This window comes from Triturus cristatus, chromosome 9 (assembly GCF_964204655.1).
Source record: "Triturus cristatus chromosome 9, aTriCri1.1, whole genome shotgun sequence".
Lineage (NCBI taxonomy): Eukaryota > Metazoa > Chordata > Amphibia > Caudata > Salamandridae > Triturus > Triturus cristatus.
This window is the reverse complement of record NC_140592.1, coordinates 1,050,019,774-1,050,039,484: the sequence shown is the minus strand read 5'-3', so window position 1 is coordinate 1,050,039,484 and position 19,711 is coordinate 1,050,019,774. Positions and strand designations below refer to the sequence as shown.

The window sequence follows — 19,711 nt, the reverse complement described above, 5'->3', positions numbered from 1 at the left end:
ATTGACATTGTAAATGGTTCTCTCTGATTGGCATATTTGTTTTACCAGTAGGTCCCCAGTAAAGTGCACTGAGTGTGCCAGGGCCTGTAAATCAAATGCTACTAGTGGGTCTGCAGCACTGATTGTGCCACCCACGTGAGTAGCCCGGAAAAGAGGTCTCAGGCCAGCCACAACGGTGCCTGTGTGCAGTTTAACTGCCATGTCGACTTGGCAAGTGCTCGCACTTGCCAGGCCCTACCCTTCCCTTTTCTTACATATAGGACACCCCTATGGTAGGCCCAAGGTACCTCCCACGGGCAGGGTGCAGTGTATGTGAAAGGCAGGACATGTACTGGTGTGTGTAACATGTCCTGATAGTGAAATACTGCCAATTTCGTGTTTCACTATTGAAAGGCTATCTGGCCCCATAGGACAGAATGGGGAATGCTTTGTAACGTTTTTCAAGCATATCATAGATAAGATAGAAAAATTGAGTATAGTATCCCTGAACTCAGGATTGAATAACACATCTTTTAGTAAAGATGGTTCTTAAATTGTGTGTTTTAAAATACCACTTTTTAGAAAGTGGCTATTTTCTTGTTCAACCATCCTGTGTGCCTCTGCCTGGTTGTGGATTGACTGTCTGGCTTTTGAGTGACCGGGCCTGGGGAGGTGCAGTGGCTCCAAGAGCACTAGGCTGAATAGACCTGATCTGCATTTGGAGTGGAGGGAGGAGTAGCACCTGTATTTGAATAGGGCTGTGGTAGTAAAGTGTACGAGACCGTAGTCTGTAGCAATATTATCCAAGGAGGTGATCACTCCCAGGTTGTTGGTGACTGGGGTGGAATAGGGTCTTTGGCTTCGCCCCAGGCCATCTTACTGGTTCAGAGCTTTTAACAACCTGTTTCGCCCGCAGCAGTGTGCTAAAAGGCAGTTTTAGAAGATTGAAATATTGAGTGCTCCTTTGAAGACGGTGGAGTGGCTCGGGCCAATAATGGTTGGTATAGGCCTTCTGTTCCAACATTCCAGTTTTTGTCTTTCTGTTTCTAAATTTTTTTAAAATAACATTCTACTCCCAGTGGTTGGGAGGCTGTATTAGCCTTCTAGCTCTCATGCATCGGGCTCTGACAATTCGTAAACCCTCTCAGTTGATGAAGACCCCCCCTCTATAATTCGGATCCAGGTCCTTTAACGGCCAGTGTAGCTTCAAGCAGTGGGCTATAATGTTATAATGCTTACCAAATGGGCAGTGTAATGCATAAATACATAAAATAGGCGCCTATGCATAAATAATAGTCTAACAAAAGGGGCCACATGAAAAAGATTGACAATATTGGAAATCCAGGCACGAAACCTGTCCTGTTCGAAAATGTCATATGTGTTTTACTGTGACCCCAGGAGCCATCTGTCAAACTTGAGCTCTTGTCTCCATTAATTAAGATCATCCTGGACCTGTATAAAGCGAATGCGTCTGCCAGGTGGATGAGAAACTTCAGCAGGGAAAATGGAAAATCCAAGTAACGTCCCTTAGAAATCTACAAAGGCAGATTTCAGGACTGGTACTGCTTCGTCTTCTCATCTCAGACTGCCATGCCACTTATAAGCAGTTACCAACTTCAACATCTGCCAAGCTGAGGTTGCCAAATGAGGCCAGTAGGCTACTCACAGCAGTGACCTTGTTATTTGGCCGGCCTGCCAAGTAGCCAGTTTAGCTGGTACTATGTTCTATTAACATTGAGTTGATATCATGTTCTGTTAACACAGAACTGAAGCTACGTTCTGTTGTTTTCTGCTGGAACCTTTTGATAAAGCGATTGTTTAAAGATCTGCTGTTGGTATTGCTTTCTGTTCCACTAACGTGTGATGGCGGTGGTTAGGGTAAATAAGTATATTTTGCATTTTATATTGTTTGTACCGCACAGCGACACCTCATGGGCACATTTATTCTTTAAAAAATTGTTTCAAATAAATAGAAATAACTACCTCCTAATATCATGATTCCCAAAGGGGAAACTGCTCCACAGTTGTAGCTCCCCCTTTGTAAATCTGTTAACTCCCCCTTTAAGGAGTCGATAATGTTCTAATAGTTTTTGACCGTTGTTGCAGTCACAAACCATTAATACAGGTCATTGCAAATTGCAATTAGTTAGACTTCCCTTTCGCGCCCCTTCTGTTTGCAATCAGAATGATTTGCAAAACCCCCATGGCAAGTTGGAAAGGTGTTTCCGACTTGCAAAAGGGGTTTAGTACATGGCTAAACACCATTTTGCGGTTTGCAAAACCCTGTGATTTTGCAAATCACAGGATTTGCGACTGCAAAATGGTTTAGCTCATCTGGGCCATAACACCTTAACCATAACCTTAATTTGATGAACCAGGGGGTATCCCAGGAATGAGTGTTAGTTGTTTGTATAATTTATTGCGCGTGACTGGATTATTCAAAGAGCTGAGAAGGTTTCAGCACCCTTTTCATTCACTTTGTGAATATTTCAGACTCGTCTAAGTTGGGAGTGTTGAACCAGCATGGTAATTGTGTGATACAGTCAGTCACGCATGTGATGGACGCCTTCAAGGAATTCAATCAAAATGAGCGGCTTATCCTACCTTATAAGTCTCCTGGAGGGTGGTTAAATGTGGCACCCTAGGAATCGTTTTGATTATTTATAAGGATCCTTATCCACAGGTTCCACCCGTGGCATGCTTAATCATCTGATCCTCACCTGAGAGTGAGTGGGCTCAGCGCACTTTGGAAGCAGAGCACTTGTTCTAAAGGGATCTACAGTTAAAATTGCCTGCAGATTCCTCTAATCTATTCTTTTATTGTGAGCACCTTTGGCAAGATTAAAAACAGGTTTAAAAATGTGACGTTGTTCGGGTAGATTATGACCCAAACGTAACAGGACTACATGTTTCAGCCTTACTCACTGCCCATCTGGGTCATAGGGCTTTCTTCAGGACCCTTATTTTCTATAATCCCTTGTTATCAATGGTAATTCATCAATTTACCATGCAACATAATGGTGCAAAAACATCACATGTCAGAAACATGCATTTATGTGCAAACCATAAATAGGAATTTCCCTGTTTGTACTGCCCACTTATCTTTTATGGCTCCATAAGATCTCGGGAGGAGGGCGGACCCTGACGTTAGATAGAATTTGTATGGATTGGGAATCTGAGGGCAGCCTTAATCTCTTGCTTGCCACTCATACTTAATCTCTTGCTTCTCATTCCCCCTAGTGTCATGCCTTCATGGAATGGCCATTGTAATGAGGTCTAAATATATATATATATATATATGTATATATATGTATATGTATATATATGTATATATATATTACCTACTGGCGGTCGCCAGTAGGTAGTTATAGTTAGGACCACGTTTCCATAGGAAATCCGCAACATTCTATTTTGAATAACTTTGGCGCCGGTCGACGAATCCTCGCGAATTTTTCAAAATAGGTGGGGCGCTACGCTCCGCTCCTACCCTGAAAGTCTCGGGGGGATTCGTCAAGCGGGGGCTGCGTTAAGTGGGCGCGCACGCCACGAATGGCGTAAAGTAACTTAGCATTTAAAAAACCGTACAAATTCACTGAAAAAACCATAGGTTTCACACACGTTATAGTTAGGAATTAGCATTTAAAAAACCTTGCAAATTCACTGAAAAAACCATAGGTTTCACACATGTTATAGTTAGCGGAAATTTTACTGATAAAAAACCAATGAAATTCCCCCGTTATAGTTAGTGCAGGCAACTATAACTCACGCGACCGCAATCTTCTGCTGATGACATATGTGTCTTTATGAAAAAAAAATATTTGTAATATATGTATAGCTAAAAATGTATGGAAGAAGACATGGGCAAATAAGTGTCTAAATACAGTATTAGCATCAGCAGAGGATTGCGGTCGCGTGAGTTATAGTTGCCTGCACTAACTATAACGGGGGAATTTCATTGGTTTTTTATCAGTAAAATTTCCGCTAACTATAACATGTGTGAAACCTATGGTTTTTTCAGTGAATATATATATATATATATATATATATATATATATATATATATATATATAGGCTTTGCACTGAGAAACAAAGGAACAGCCTTCTCGTCTCCGTACTGGGGAGGGTTTCATCGGTGCTTTGCACTATGCACATCCACCGACTCCCAAATCCATAAGTAAATGTTTAGGGAACAACAGTCGCCCTACTAAGAAATACTCTTGGCGTTCTCCACATCACCAAACCTTACTAGAAGATCAAAGGCTCCCTGCTCGACTGGCCAAGTTCATTGTGGAGCATGTGAATCAGTGGCGGTGCGTCCATTGGGGCGCAGGGGCGGAGCCCCACTTACCGCGAACGCACGCAGAGTCGCAGACTGAGACCAGCAATGCAATAATATATTATTATTGCAAGGCAATGAATGCGAGCGTCGGACAATGAAGGGGGTGGGGCCGGGGGGCGAGGCGAGCACTGACAGTGACACAGTGAGTTGATTGACAGCGGCAGCGGGCGGCTCGCAATTTATCTGCGCATGCTCGAGTTTGTCTCACGACAAGCACGAGCATGCGCATTCGCCGCACTGTAGCCATGTGTACTACTAAGTGAGAGGAGGGGGCCGAGAGGCTGAGGGTTGCCTCTGCAGCAGCCCCTCCGGGCGAGCCCTATCCGTGCTCTTTCGCCAATCCAGGGCAGGCGCTGCTAATGCAGCGTCTCTGGATTGGCTGAGAGAGCCTGAGACTGTCTCGGCAGCCTAGGAGTAACTGGATTGGGTGCCGCGCAACTATGGCCAATCACTGTGGCTTAGTCTGAACACAGTGACAGTGATTGGCCATGAGGTACGCTGCGCACTCAATGCAATCTGTCACGTCATCACGCACGCGGTGGTGCCACTGCCTCTGCGTACACACCTCGTGGGTTGACTCCGACCGACCGACTCGTGGTGGTGGTGGTGGTGACAATTTTTTCTGTTGTGTAGTACTACACTGCAGTGCTGAGTCTCTACTGTTGTCCCCCTGGGCCCTGACTTGGTGAGTACTGTCGTTTTCGATGTGGTTTCCCCAGCATTTGTAATGCGATGGTGTTTTACTTTACTTCAGCTACCAATGGGACTTTTCTGGTCAATGTAAGGCCCCAGGGGCGCTGCACAGGGACCCTGTCTTTTGGGGGAGGCTGTGATCGGTGTCCAAGGAGTCTGTGGAGTGCCTACACTGTCTGCATCCTCTCCGGATCATACTAGTACTAGTAGTACTAGTGTCTCTACTGTTCCCCCAGAAGCAGAGGTGTAAACTGTAACCAGACCTCAGCCAGCGGCTCGCGCCTTCCACGTACTGAATAATTAATGCGCGGTTAATTGAGGCTTTTAGCGGCTGTGAAACCGGATGAGAGCCGGCCGCATGCCTGGATGTGACGATCCTGGGTCGACAAGCGAGCCGTGCCTCTTCTACGGGAAAGGAGGGTGGGGGCAGCGGTAGACGTAGGATAAGGTCAGAGCGTGTACTTGGGGCGGGGAAGGCTGCGGTCAGGAGTGGGTGACTGACTGCAGGACTGCCACAGAGGGAGGGAGTCCTAGGGGATGTATTCAGAGTGCGCTGGAATCTGCCGCCACCTGGGATATGCAGTACCTACTGACACCCTCAAATACAGAATACTATTACCAAGAAATATTGTCACACTTTGTAAATGTTCTTCGCCATCATCCCTTGTGTTCTGGGCTGCGCGAGCCCACCTCCACGAGCCCCCGTCTCACCAGCCCTCTACACTCCTGCTGCTCACGCGTGGTTCACCCCACGCTCCCCAAAAGTCAGTTACAACAACTGTGATTGAGAGTCTCTTGATTTTCAAATATTGCCTCGCGTAGGACCACCAGCCCTGGCTGACTTTCAAGTCATGTCTTGAAATATTAACGGCCTCTTTGACCACATCAAACTCATGGCAGTCCCTAGCTTTGCCAAATGATTCACACCAGAAGTACTGCTAATGTAGGGCACCCACCTACTAGTCTCCAACTGCCACTTCCTACATAGATTTGGCTATGACCAGGTCTTTCACACTGGTTTCACTAGGGGATCTAGGGGGGTTGTACATACCCCTTCACAAACATGTCCGGCTCGTGGGGATGTGAACCTTCCAGGAGTCACATGGTGACTATGTGGGAATTGAGGGATCGGTAGAGGGGAAACATGATAATATCCTATGCATCTACATACCACCCCAACTGGACACAGAAGCACTCACTGTATTACCACCACGATCCTAGGGTGTTATGTTTTCCTGTGCAGGACTTAAAAGGTGGCACTTTCTTCAGTTGGGAGAGGATGTGGTCCGTCAACTAGACTGCCGACTTTGGTGCTGGAAACCTCGGGGTCGCGTCCTGTGATTCTGGGCAAATCACTTAATCTCCCCATGCCTGAATGTGCAATGTAAATAGGTGCTAATTATGTAAAGCGCTCCAATACCTTCGGGTCGAGTTCGCGCTATATAAATATGCAAAAAATAAAATTAACGTGAGCCTTTAGAACTGCAGAAAATGATGCATTAAGTGTTTGAGAGTGTGTCAAGTCTGTTAAAAGCGACAGAGTCGCATCATTTCTGTGGTCCAATCTAGAAATAACTTTAGCCAAGGCCCAGTGTTAAGCGCCCAAGTAAGTATCAGCAGCGCAGGCTTCAGTGCTCAATGGATGGGGGTGGCTCGGCTGTGGTGTTGGATGTGGTGGAGTTTTATTCTGTATTGTGCTTTGCTGAGTTTATGAAACTTTTTTGTCCTTTTCTGCTGACTGTAAGATTTTTACTCTGCTGTTTGTCATAAAACCTGCTGCAGGATCGGACATTTGATTGAAACGTACATGCCAACATTTCAGAAGAGCAAAGTGGGAGATTGTAAAAAAAAAAAAATCGGGAGAATGGGGCCTTGAATCGGGTTACTGTCATGTGTGGGCTTTGTAAGTGTGCTGCAGCAGGATCGGACATTTGAAATGCAAATTCACGTGTTTTTTTATCACCTTTCAGTGCCTTGTCTTTGCTGGCTTTAATTCATAAACTTAATATGGAAAAGTCACTTGGAGAGACAGTGGCTTTACTTAAAATTGTCATAACCACTCCTATGACAACAGTCGAGGCAGAACGATGTTTTTCAGCCTTAAAGAGGATTAAGACATTCCTGAGAAACACCATGCTTGAGGAAAGACTCAATGCTTTGGCAATGCTCTCTGTAGAGAGCAAGCTAGTTCAGAAAATCTCGGACTTTAACACAAAAGTTATTGAAAAGTTTGCTGCTCTTAGAGAGAGACGTGCTGATTTCATTTACTAAAAGTAAACAATTTTGAATGCTGCTACTTTGCAACCAGTTTATTTGTTAAATAAAAAACATCTGTGAGTGAGGTACTCAGAAATGCATTGTATCTCGAAGTCTGTTATGAAGCTCTGTGGTTGTACACTGAATAAGCAGCTACCTATGTTATATGACATCTCTTTATTAATGTTATACCTGCACTTTCACAATTGCTTTATTAACCTTCCTGCTTTCTCAAATTTGCTTGAAAATGCACCATTTCTCTTCTCTTTTTTCAAAATTTTCTCGGGGGGAGAACCCGCCCGAACCCTCCTTATAGGGGTTCGGGCACGCTCGCTGCGCTCGCTCGCAACGGTGAAGTATACCAATCATCTTACGCCCTACCACTTTAAAATGTCACCAGCCGCCCCTGATGTGAATGGCATAAAGATCTGATTCTTGATTAAACTCCAGAGTTAAGAGATGACCACTGCTGCACCTAGAACCAAAGGGGATTTTTTAAGAGTGTTCACAGCAATTGTAGTGGTTCCACGTGACTATAGGATGTGTACAAAAAAGGTTTTGTGTCATGCAGGTTATTTCGCTTCGCAGCTAGAGCCCCAGGTTCTTTAATACAGACTGCATTTTCAGACCGTGTTATTAAAATCTTTTTTTTCTCTTTGCTTGCAGAGCCAATACTTCGATATTTACACCCAGTACTGCACCAACTATCCAAAGTAAGTAAGACATTAAAGTGACTAATAAATGCTATTGCAAAGAAGTTAAAGAAAATACTCCACACCAAAAACAAACGAGAGGAAGGGTGTGGATGATACTAACCTGTTTCAACAGGAGTGAAGGAGGCGCAGGCAGGCACACGGGAAAGCCCTAATGTACTGGACATGTTTATGATTTTTATTAACTGTTTAAATGTTGTGTGCACGTTCTGGCATGTATTTTCGTAGGGAAATGTTAGTCTTCAATTTGTCACATTTTTATTAGACTTTCATCGGATTTGTATCTGTGATATAGATCCGTATGTTCATAAACCTTAGTGTCAAGAACATTTCCATGACGCCTTTTAAGGATTCAAACTTTTTGATTCTGTCTGGCAGATTGCATTATTAAGGTTTATGCAAAGAATGAAGGAATGTAAAACGACAGCAGGAGTGCACTCTGTAATCATGGCCCTCATGCAGATGTTTGTTCTGCTCGGTGAATGGTCCTCTTTTCCAGTGCAGATTCTTTCATCATGTGCTTGTCTCTGGACACCGTTTCAGATTTTAGCACGAGATTATGAGAATGTAATGTTCGTTCCTGTTTAAATGTTCTAATTTGTGTCTGATGTGGTCCACCAATTTCCACTTGCATTTCCTTGCCTACAGAGGAGTATTCATTCCATGTATCGTTTTAGGAAAGACAAGCTGAGCGGGCAGTGACCGAGTCTCAGCGGTGCACAACCCTGTCCCATCTGACACATGCTCAGGTGTATTTGTCACACAGATAATCCTTGGGGCCCGGCTGTGAAGCCCTTCCAACGTTTTCTGCAGTTGACCTGGGTTGTTCATATATGCTGCCATACACTTGTCAACGTTTCCCATCATCCCTACCCCCACCCAAAAAGGGAATGGCAGACGGATGAGAGCAGCCCAAAGGCAAACTTTTAAGTTTGTCAGAATTTAGTAACAAGTAGTTGTCACACACCTATTCTGTACCTCACACAACCAACTTGCCACTGTTGCTGAATCTTAAGGGCGGTCCGTCAGGATCTCTGCGCACAGTTGAAATTGCAGACCAAGGTTAGAGATCATCGGAGCGAAGGAGAGCAAATAACAGATCGAAAGGAGAGGGCAGAGCTGAAGCTTGTGAAACCCAAAAATTCAACGGCACAACTGCAGAACCCTAGACGTCAAAGGCACAACTGAGGACAGAAAACTCCCAAGCTTGACTTGCTGGGTTGTTCATACCAGAAAGGATCTAAGCCACCCCAGAGCCTTAATACTAGACATAACATACACTCCAGCCATTGCATGGCCCACAGTGTCCCCTGGCGCAGCCAGTGTTACTGCCGCAAAGCCTCACTCCACAAGTGTATTTGCAATGAATTCCTTCTATTTTATTTCTAGAATGGGGCAGAACAGTGCTTGATATTCTAATGAAAACTATTACCTCGGCCTTTCCATTGCAAACTAACTTGCAGCTACAGATCACACAGTGAATAGATTAGACCAGCTCTACATGCAGAAGCCTCTTTTTCGTTTACACAAAGTTGTGATGCTATAAGAGCATATTCTGTACATGATTTCAACAAATAAAACCTCATGGTCCAGCCCAGTCACAGCACTAACGTGCCTGCTCACTGGCAGCCTCTTCCAATTAGTGTCAAAGCACTTTCAAGCCGCTGCTTGCGGCAGCCTGGCTGGGGGTGGGGCTGATTTATTTTCGTTTGAGCTCCTCCTTTGTTTACTTGTTAGCAAAGGAGCTGTGGAAAAGCCCTCCCACCGGAAGTTTAAATACAAGGGCGTTCTGTTTTCCACAGAGAACTAAAGAACAATGCATTACAGATGGAGGGGGTGTGTGGGAGGGAAGGAGACTATATGCATTATTCATGTCTGTAAAATTGAAAGTTATCAAAACCATCACTTTTTTAAGAGAAAATAAAAATGACGCTTCTCCATATTTTATCAACATCACACTTCTGTAGTATTTTACAGATTGAAATATATTCTTTCATGCTTTATCCTAATCTGATGACCTGACCTTACACCCTCACCCAACCAGAGTACCACCCCATCCACTAAGTCTGTATTCTGATTGAGCTAATAAAAGATCCCTGTGTGCTAGTTTCCCCTTCACTAACACACTGTGGTACATCTTGTTGGGTCCACCAGTGATTGCAATATAAACTCCTATTATATACTGCCAGTAAAAAACTGCATACTCAACTATGTATTCTAGATTTTATATAAAGCGAGCATTAGCCAAGGAGGATTATTTATTTTATAAGCCGATGTGTGCCCATACCTGCTGCCTGTCCATCTCCTTTACCTGACTTTCATTTATTATATATTTGCACGTTTTCAGTCTGTCCCTCCTTACACTTCTGTTCGTCTAAAAGAGCCTTTAAGCCTGTGCCTCCTGAGGGGAATCTCGAGTCGATTCAGCTGTTTTCATTGTGTTAAACTCTTAAAATGTTCTCAATTGCAACACACTTCATCTGAATGATAATTATTCTATGCAACATTTATGAACATAATTGTATCAGCAACATATTCATTACACCGTCTATAATTATAATAATAAAGTAGATTTCTTATTGTGACTTCTAGCTGCAGGTTCCTCACCTTTTGAATATTCCCCAGGCGTCAGACTGGATCTTGAAACATTTCAGAAGTACCTCTGTGCGCTAGTAGGTTACACACTGATGCTGTACCATCCGGAAATGACACGCAGAGCCTATATAGCCACCACTCCTGTGCGCTGAAGTCAGTTCTTTTCTTTCTGCACCACCAGACAAGGATCCGAAGATCATGCTCCGACTCTTTGGATCCTTGCTGACATCCTCTGGCGCACTACTGGTCCCACGAAACCAAGAGGTTCTAAACCTGTGTTACTTGCTGGCAGGTTTACGCTTGGCACCAGCTGGACCCTCTGAGCCCACTGACTCCACTTCCGGCTCCTTGGAACACACCGGTTCCCAGCAAATCAACGCAGATGCAGACTAAGTCTTCTCTGGAAGACAAGACCCCAATTGTTCTCTCAGACTTCTAGTGAGTGTCCGTTCGACCTTAATCGAAGACATGCCTGGCTGCTGTTGAGGCTTATTTCCTCTGTTTTACTTGTCTCCACAACGACAACAGCACACCATGCATTCCTTGTTCTACATGGATTCAAATCACAATTATGATAGGGGTGATGAGAACGGCCAACCTTACCGCGAGGAGAATTGGTAGGGTGACCTGCAGAACGTTGCTTGCCTTGATACTTCCCTTGAGTCCACACTGCCGCTCACCCCCTGGCCCAGTCCATAAGGAGAGTGCTTTGTACCCCATGGTTATGTGTAGGTTGACTGAAGTCCTTGAGCTCCAGCTCCTCACATTGGAGGTCAAACCATAGTACTTACGGAGGTTCTTCAGCCGGGGCAGACATGTACTGAGCCCCTTTTGCCATTTAGTGAGGCCCTTATGGACACCTTTTTGAGGGCTTAGGCCAAACCTTGCTCTGGCCCCCTTGGCAACTGCCAGATTGCATGACACCCCTGCCCTGCTCTGGGCGAGCCAGTATTTATCTCAACACCCCTCATCTGAAAGCTTGATGGTGTAGTTATGTGCAAGCAAAGCCAATCCCAACACCTTTTGTACTTTCCCCCCTCTCCCCCCCCCCCGATAGGGAGTCGAAATAGGTAGAGCCGTTCGGTAAGAGAGTCTTCATCAACCGGTTTGCTGCTCAGGTCTGTTAATGTCAGCTGCCTGCTGGTGCGCTATTCTCACGCTCTTTGAGACTCAGTGGCTCAAGACCTCCCAGGTGTCCCTCATGATCTCTGATCTTGTCCTCACCCACGCCATACAGGAGGGCAATGATGCAGCCAGGTTCACAATTCGGTGTGGCTTGGCCACCACTGATTCCAGTGGGTGGGCCATTGGCACCAATGTTGCCATTTGCCTCCACACTTGGCTGCAGTCCACTGGTTTGTCAGGCAATGTCCAGTCGTTCCTTGTGGACATGCTGTTTGATGGGACTTGGCTATTGAGAACGAGACCGACTCTGCTCTCGAGCGGTTCAAGGTGAGCAGGGCTACGGCACTCTCCATGGACCTTTCTGCCCCCACCCATCAGCCACATCAGCCCTATCGTTCCTTTCATTGCTTCAGCACAGGTACCTTATACTGTCAGCCAAGCCAACCCCAGCATTGTGCTCAGCAGTTTCACGGTCATGGTGCCCACTGCTGCCTCAGTCAAACTCACCAAGCCAACCAGTCCACTACCACCCTTACCTGCCAGGCTCCTTTAGCGTACCCTTAGTGCTGCAGAGACAACTGGTAGGAGGCAGGAGTTAACAGTTCTTGGCGGTTTAGTAGGGCATAACTTCCAACAGGCAGGTCCTGCTAATTTTTCAGAAGGGTTGGGCCTTACCATTCCTTTTCGCACCTCAGCAGATTCCACCATTCCCTCCAATGACTGACGGGGGACCATTTTTCTACTTTGCGACAGGAAGTGCAAACCCTTTTGGCCAAAGGGGTATCGAGAGGGTGCCAGTGGCAGAAGTAGGACGAGGTTGGTATTCCCACTACTTTCTGGTCCTCTCAGAATGATAAAACTATTTCTCATAATTTTCAAATTATTACACAGGATAATCCAAGTGCAAATGTATAAAGCCATTGCCATGAAGGCTCCTAGTAATAGGATATTACAGAGTAAATGGCAAAAAATCAAGAATATTTCAAGTCCCAATGAGCAGCACGATCGGTATGTGCTAGTATTGGAAAACTGCATTTTCATCGTGGTGTGAGCAAAAGAATGCAATGCCAGGAAATCATATCACAGAGTTCTTGAACGTCATACAGTGGTAATGGCTGAAAGCACTAACCCACTACTGAATATTAGTTCAGCCCCCTCTGACCTAATGTCATCCGAAGATGTCAGAACAATCTAGTTGCAAAAACAGTGAACCGCTATGAATGAATGCATGCAATCCCACGTGCACGCTGAAGAACCTTGAAGAAAGATGCAATACTGCACCCACTTCGAGAACAGTGTCGATTGCAAAGTAACAAACATGACTTTGCTTGACTGTGTGCAGCAGAAGTGATAAACAGTGAATGTGAGCTCCATTTCGAACGGTGACATTGAGGCCTGGTTGAGGCCTAGAGAGCATAAGCCAAAGAAAATGCACTTTACAGGTCACATCAAAACAAAATTAAAGGCAGAGGCATCATGTCAGTGTATATTTGAGAATTTGCGTGTAGATCCATAATATTCACATGGTTAATAATGCACAAGTAAAAGTAAATAATCTAAACTGTGAAAATATGTATACACCAATATACAAAACGATGTTAGAACGGAGAATTTCTCTTACAGTGGGGGGCTGGGGGGATTGAGTAGGTTTCGTTGTCTCAGAAAAAAAAGTTTTGGAAGCGAACCGAACAAAATGTCCCATAAGTCACGCTCATCTGATGTAGTGCCATATGTGGAGTAAAAGAGTATATTTCCATTCCCTACTCAATAACATGTGTTAATAGAATCACCTTCCAAACAGGAAATGAACTATAAATAAGTGTTCCCTAAATTCATTCTATTGTACACAATGAAGAGTACATAATTAGTTAACTACTTCAGGTCACGACTAAGCTGGCTCGCTTCATCCGCATGCAATTACGTCATACCCAACACAATACACTGACCCCTTTCTGTCAGATTAGGTAAAGAGTCCTGGTCCCAATGTGACCTCATAATTGTCAGTAAGGGTTATGGTTTTATGATATGCATTTGTATGAAATTTTTTTGTCTTATACCCTTATTTGTTGTTGTTCCCTTCATTATATTGCTTAAGAATCGCATTTATATTTATTAGTCATTGGAAAAATAAAGTTTAATCTATAATATTTTCACATTTACTTAACTGATTGATGTACAGGCACTTAAATGTCTGTAGGATTTTAGTCTTCTAAATAGTGCGTAAAATGTAATAGTACTGAAAACGCTAGCATTAGGATACTAGCGTATGCACGTCTGTCTGGCCTTCATTGGGAATTCTCCTCCCTTCTTCTTCACATGCTGCCAATATGTGCAGCAATGACCTGGCAGCCATGACCCACAGCATTAAAAAACACTAAAAAATAACTACATTTCATTTTATTCCATTTTTTTAAAATAAATACAGATAAAGTGTTAAAATCAGTAAAAAAGAAGCCATATGAGCCTTAAATGAGAAGCTATCCATCAGTCAGCATTGTCTATAAACACACATGCCACCAGCCCCTGCTCTTCAAATGTTCTCAGCTTTTCAAATGTTCTCAGCCTTCTCTCAGCCTGGCATTGACACCTTTAATATGCCAAAGTCCTCGCCTCCCTCCTCCTTGTTTCTTTCAATCTTGTTTGTCTTCTTCTCCAGAGCCACTCCTTATTTATCTATTTTTCTCCAGCCTGCTTGTTTTTGTGACTTCATTCCGCTTATATACCTGTAAGCGATGTCCCTTCTAGTACCACAAACATTGCTTTTCTGTACATTTCTGAGAGCACTGTTTTTTATATACATTTTAGGCAGCCCCTTTGGCTGTCTGATGTCCATTGGTGGCATTTTATCAGCAATGGTTGACATTTATTTACAATGGATGTCCAGAAACTGCGTAAAGTTTTGTTGTTCCCATGTCACTTTCCTCTGGTATGTAGGTTTAAAATTCACATGGGTCTTAAGTGTGATTCATTGCTCTGTCCCTTTAATGATTTTGCTGTGGAAGTAGCTTGGTTACATCGCTGGGTTTGGAGCACCTTTCTTTCCCTTTCAGTGATCCATACCCAAGTGCCCTCACTTCTCCTACTTCAGTTATGTGGTCATCATGAGGGACAGATCTTATCCAGTCAAGTGCTCTGTTGAGTCTGATTATCTCTCATTATCAGGGGTCTCCTTTCATCATTAGGAGAGGTCTATGGCAATCAGGAGTTAGTCCTTTAAGATGAGCTTTAGTACTGAATTATATTGTTTTAATGTCTTGGACTGTATGGGGGTCCGTGTTGCTGTCTTGATGCAGATGTCACAATGGTATTTTGACTTGATTTGCCTCTACCTCCCACTCTGCATACTCTGCACAGTTCTACTCAAACCCCTCCTCAAATTCACCTTCCTCTGTCACATTTATTCAGGCTGTACATGGTGCCTTCACTCGTTCTCCTGTATACAGTATCTACATAAAGGGGGTCCGTCCGCCATCGTCTCGGGGATAGGGACCACCCGCCTATATGGCGGCGGTCCCACACTACTAATTACAATGCGGCTGCAAAATGCAGTTTTAACATTGCTGGGGTGCTGCTGGCCGCAGCACCTTCCCCAGTGTTAAAGGTGCATGTTCTGTTTTTCCCTGTATTACGTGGCAGGCACCACCCGGTGCTTGCCACCTGGTGCAGGGAAATGTATTGGGGCACCATAGGTGCCTCCCAAGCACAAAACGAAAGTGCCCCTGCACAAGGGGGCCTGCAACGGGCCCCCAAAGTCAATCTCCGCCAACTTTGAATGGCGGAGAAACTGTCATTCAAAGGCTTGCAGATTGCCGCATCCTAATCTGGCGGGCGGTGCCTGCTAGGCACCACCACCAGTTATGGATGCAGGCTGGGTGGGTCCGCCAGGCAATCGGCTGGCTGGGTCCGCCAGCACACCGCCCGCCATCATTATATGGCGGGCGGAGAAGTGATTGGCGATGGCAGTGAAACCGGCAGCCTGCTGGTGGCAGTTTCACTGCCATCGTAATGACCCCCAAAGCTATTAGTCGTTCTTAACTGAGTTTCTTCTCATCTGACCTTGTTCCTTTCCAGTTCTGTTGCAGCTCTAACGGAATGTATGAGGAGCATCCGGTTGGCCAAGTTCTTCCGTGACAGACAAGAGATGTTGACGCATTCCCTTCCGCTGGGTTCCTACCTTCTGAAGCCAGTGCAAAGGATCCTCAAGTATCATCTTCTTCTCCAGGTAAATATCTACCTCCCGTTTAAGACCTATATAGATGTCTCTCACTGTATATTTCTGTTTTCCATGTAGACCTACTTCATCAGTGTTTGAATGCCCTTTCTGTGAAATGGAGGATCTTAGAAAACATAATATAAATGTACTTTATATTTACTACTCACTGTATGAAATAAGGCCCAGTCAGCTTCATTGAATAAGCAACCATTGGCAACCCCGATAGGTCTCACCTTTGTCATGCGAGTGCCGAGGTGTTGGCTTTGCTAATGTTTGTCTGTAAAGTAGTATTTAAAAAAGTAATCGATAGAGATTTCAAAATACTGGAGGAAAAGAAAACTTCTATCTTATGGTATTTCAAAACTGCACAATAAAGTAAAGTTTTTCAATCTTTATAAATGTTGGGTTTATTTATCAAATACTTTTTGCTCAGAAAACTCTAAACACAATTTAAAAACAATAAGGATGTGTCTGCTAGGCTTGACCTAAAAAGAACTCTGTCCTCTTTACTTTGATTTTCGTTCCTCTGGCGCTTGCATCTTCAGGATATTTCTGCCTGAAAGGCCCAGTTCAGGTTGATTTATTTTTTAGCTAACTTCACGCTTTCATGAAACAAAATAAGGTAACACAATACGGTACCCATTAAAAAAAAAATATATGTGTAGAGTAAAACCAAATTTAAAAAAAGATAATGTTGAATATAATGCACATGTAGATTAATAGTATATACTAAAACAAAAAAATACTTAATATGCATTCCATTTTTTTAATTCTAATATACATACACCCCATAGCTCAGAACAAAAAAACACAGAAGTGTGCACTTTACACACCATGTTAATTTTGCTTGTATCAAAGGGGAAACAAATTTCTCAAAATAATTCATCTGGTGTACATGCTTGTCGATGCAAGTCTTGTTATGTCATTTGAACACGTATGCACATTAGGTTTCTATCTAGTTTTCCAAAGCTGTGGAATATTTTTTTGCCACACAAGCACCTGAAGATAAATTTACAAAATAATAACAACCATCGAGGAGAGGAGTGGATCATTGTGAAGTAAAATTAGAGGTGCTGAAAATGTTGTATTTAAATTTGTTTGTTAATTCTTAAACTAATTCCTTCTCCTCCCCAACAAAAACTGTGGCCCCTTCACATGTGAAAAAAAATATTTGGTTTCAGATTTTGTAATAGCCGTGGCGTTTATAAAAACTGCACTAGTTTCCCTTGTCGGAAGGCTATCTGAAACCACCATAAGTCTTTGTTTTACCAGTACCCTTTTGTGCAGGCTAGGCCCATTTCTTGGGTGCAAACTCCCATTGTCATTGAAATGGTATATGCCTTGGAGAAAATTTGGGTGTGTTTCTGACCTACCATGTGATGCTGTTATTTTCCAAAATTAACAAATAGAGGCTCTCTCATTTCCTCGTTTAAGCTGTAAAGGATAGAGAAATTCCTTTCCCTTCCTTTTCACAATGACTGTGAATAGGAAGGGATAGCTACACAAAGTCTAGGTGGAACGCAATTTGGGTGGAATGAGACCTGACTGACAGGTAGATTTTCGGAACATTACATTATACCACAATCGGCCACTCTCCTCACCATGCAGTTGTTTTGCAGAAATGTCAAAACAGTCACGGACAGAAAATGACAGAAATGTTTCAGGTGATGTGGCATTTGGCCTTAACTGAGTGCTGGCCAGTCAGGCAACACAGAACATCCAGCATCTGCACTGTGCCACAAAGTGGCATACATTATACACTGAAACTGAAGTCTCAAAGGGTGCCTCGAATTCTGCCTTTGGGTGAAAGGTTTCACCCATCTGTACTGCTACCCCGAAGTGACAAATATTTGATCAGTGATAAATTGCCGGTTTGACCCAGTAAGCATTAAGCCTTTTTTCTCCGCCCAGATTCAAAATAAATTAATGTGCTTCTGGGGCATGTTGCAAAACAGAAACCACAAGATGGTCTTGCTGGTGTTTCAGTATCCTAGCTATTTGAAAACCACGGTCATAGTCTGTGTCTTCAATCATCATCTTTGGAGATGAGATCTACGCATGCCTCTCTATATCTGAAAGAAACACGTTAGTTAGATTCCTCACCTTGGAATATCCCCAGGCGTCAGACTGGATCCGGAAGATTTTTCGTCAGCAATACCCCTTGCGCGTCGCTAGGCGTCGTCTGCGGCTCCGCGTCCGTCGTCGGCGGCGTGCGCCGGAATGACGTCGTCGGAGTACTTAGACGCCGCCCTCGCGCGCTGACGTCAGTTCTTCTTTTTTCCGCGCCAGTAAGCGCAGATCCGGGAGAGCTACCCCTTTTAGTCTTTTTTGACTACGTTTTTTGATCCTTTTTGATCTTGTCTCGACTCCGGTGCCGGTAGGATGCCTGGTTTTAAAGCCTGTGCTGACTGCAACCGCTTGATGTCGGTTACGGATCATCACCACCGGTGCCTTTACTGTTTGGGCCTCAACCACGACGCGGAGTCGTGTTCGGACTGCAAGGCCCTGACCTCGAAGGCTAGACGGGAGCGGTCCCGTAAGCTTCTCGAGCTTCGCCACTCGGCTCCGCGCCCCTCTCGATCCCTGTCCAGGAGGAGGTCCAAGGATCGGTCGCGGAGCCGCAGCCGACGTCATCATCGATTGTCTGGCTCCAAGTCTTCGGGTAAGTCGCACTCCAAGAAGTCCAAGAGGCGACACCGCTCTTCGGACTCCCCTCGCCGGTCGCGCGGCTCGGCCGAGGGTCCGGGTGGTTCCACCCCTGCGGCTTCAGCGGAGCCGCAGGCGCCGCGCAAGTCCCCATACCCGCCGGTCCCTGGGACTGACGCGACGCCGGCGGAAGTCAGTGCCTTCCTCTCGGCCATGAGGAACCTGGCTCCGCCGTCGACGCCCGCTGGCGCGCCTTCGGGCCCCGCGGACCCGACTGGGCAACCTTGCATGCCGGCGGCTCCGGCCCCGTCGCCGCAAGTGCCCGAGGGCCTTGTCCCCGGCGACGCCGGTTGACCTCGTCACGCCTCCTCCGCCGGCGTCTACACCGGTTCCACCTCCGACGCCGGCTCCGCTCGGCGTCGTGCCCCAGTTCAGCCCCGCTCCGGACCCGGCGCCGTTACGACGTCTATGGACGCCGCGTATGGCGCCGCTGGAGACACATTATGTCTATCGTCCGGCTCCGATCCTTCCTCCTGTTTACCAGGAATCGGATGACGGGGGCGAATGGGAGGGGTCCGAGGATCCTATGGCCGTTCAGGCTCAGCTGTCACAGGACTGGGCAGATGAACTGGGGGAGGCCAGTGGTCTGGATACCTCACCAGACACTGGATTCATCTCTCCTCCGACTGTGGCTTCAGAGGAGGGTGCTGCTTTCTCTGTGGTGCTGGGCAAGGCGGCCGCAGCCCTTGGGCTCGAGCTACCTGCCGTGGCTGTGAGAACTAACGTCCTCACTGAGGTGCTTCAGTCTGCAGCAAGCTCCACTGAGCCTCTGCTGCAATTCAATAAGGCCCTCATTGACGTTCTGCAGGGCACCTGGTCCAAGCCCTCCACAGTCCCTACTGTGGACAGGAACGTCGCCAGGCGCCACCGCCCTGCTCCGGGCGTACCCAGTTTTCTGTCCCAACACCCTACCCCCGAGAGCCTGGTTATCCAGGCTTCTGCCTCCCAATCCTCCTTCCCGACCGCTCCGCCGGACCGGGATTCCAAGAGACTGGAACAGTTTGGCAAAAAGCTGTTCTCCTCCCTTAGTTTGGGCCTGCGGTCCTTGAACACCGCCTGTCTTTTGGACCGTTATTCCCACTCTCTGTGGGA

The 19,711-nt window shown here is 45.5% G+C and overlaps 1 protein-coding gene across 1 annotated transcript in view; it reads left to right on the top strand.

Annotated features, from left to right (window-relative positions):
• PLEKHG3 (pleckstrin homology and RhoGEF domain containing G3) overlaps positions 1–19,711 on the top strand; it is a 582,108-nt gene that overhangs the window by 455,202 nt on the left and 107,195 nt on the right. The window contains exons 6-7 of the mRNA XM_085626917.1: positions 7,934–7,980; positions 15,772–15,922. Coding sequence (XP_085483043.1) covers positions 7,934–7,980; positions 15,772–15,922 — 198 coding nt within the window. The remainder of the gene's footprint in view (positions 1–7,933; positions 7,981–15,771; positions 15,923–19,711) is intronic.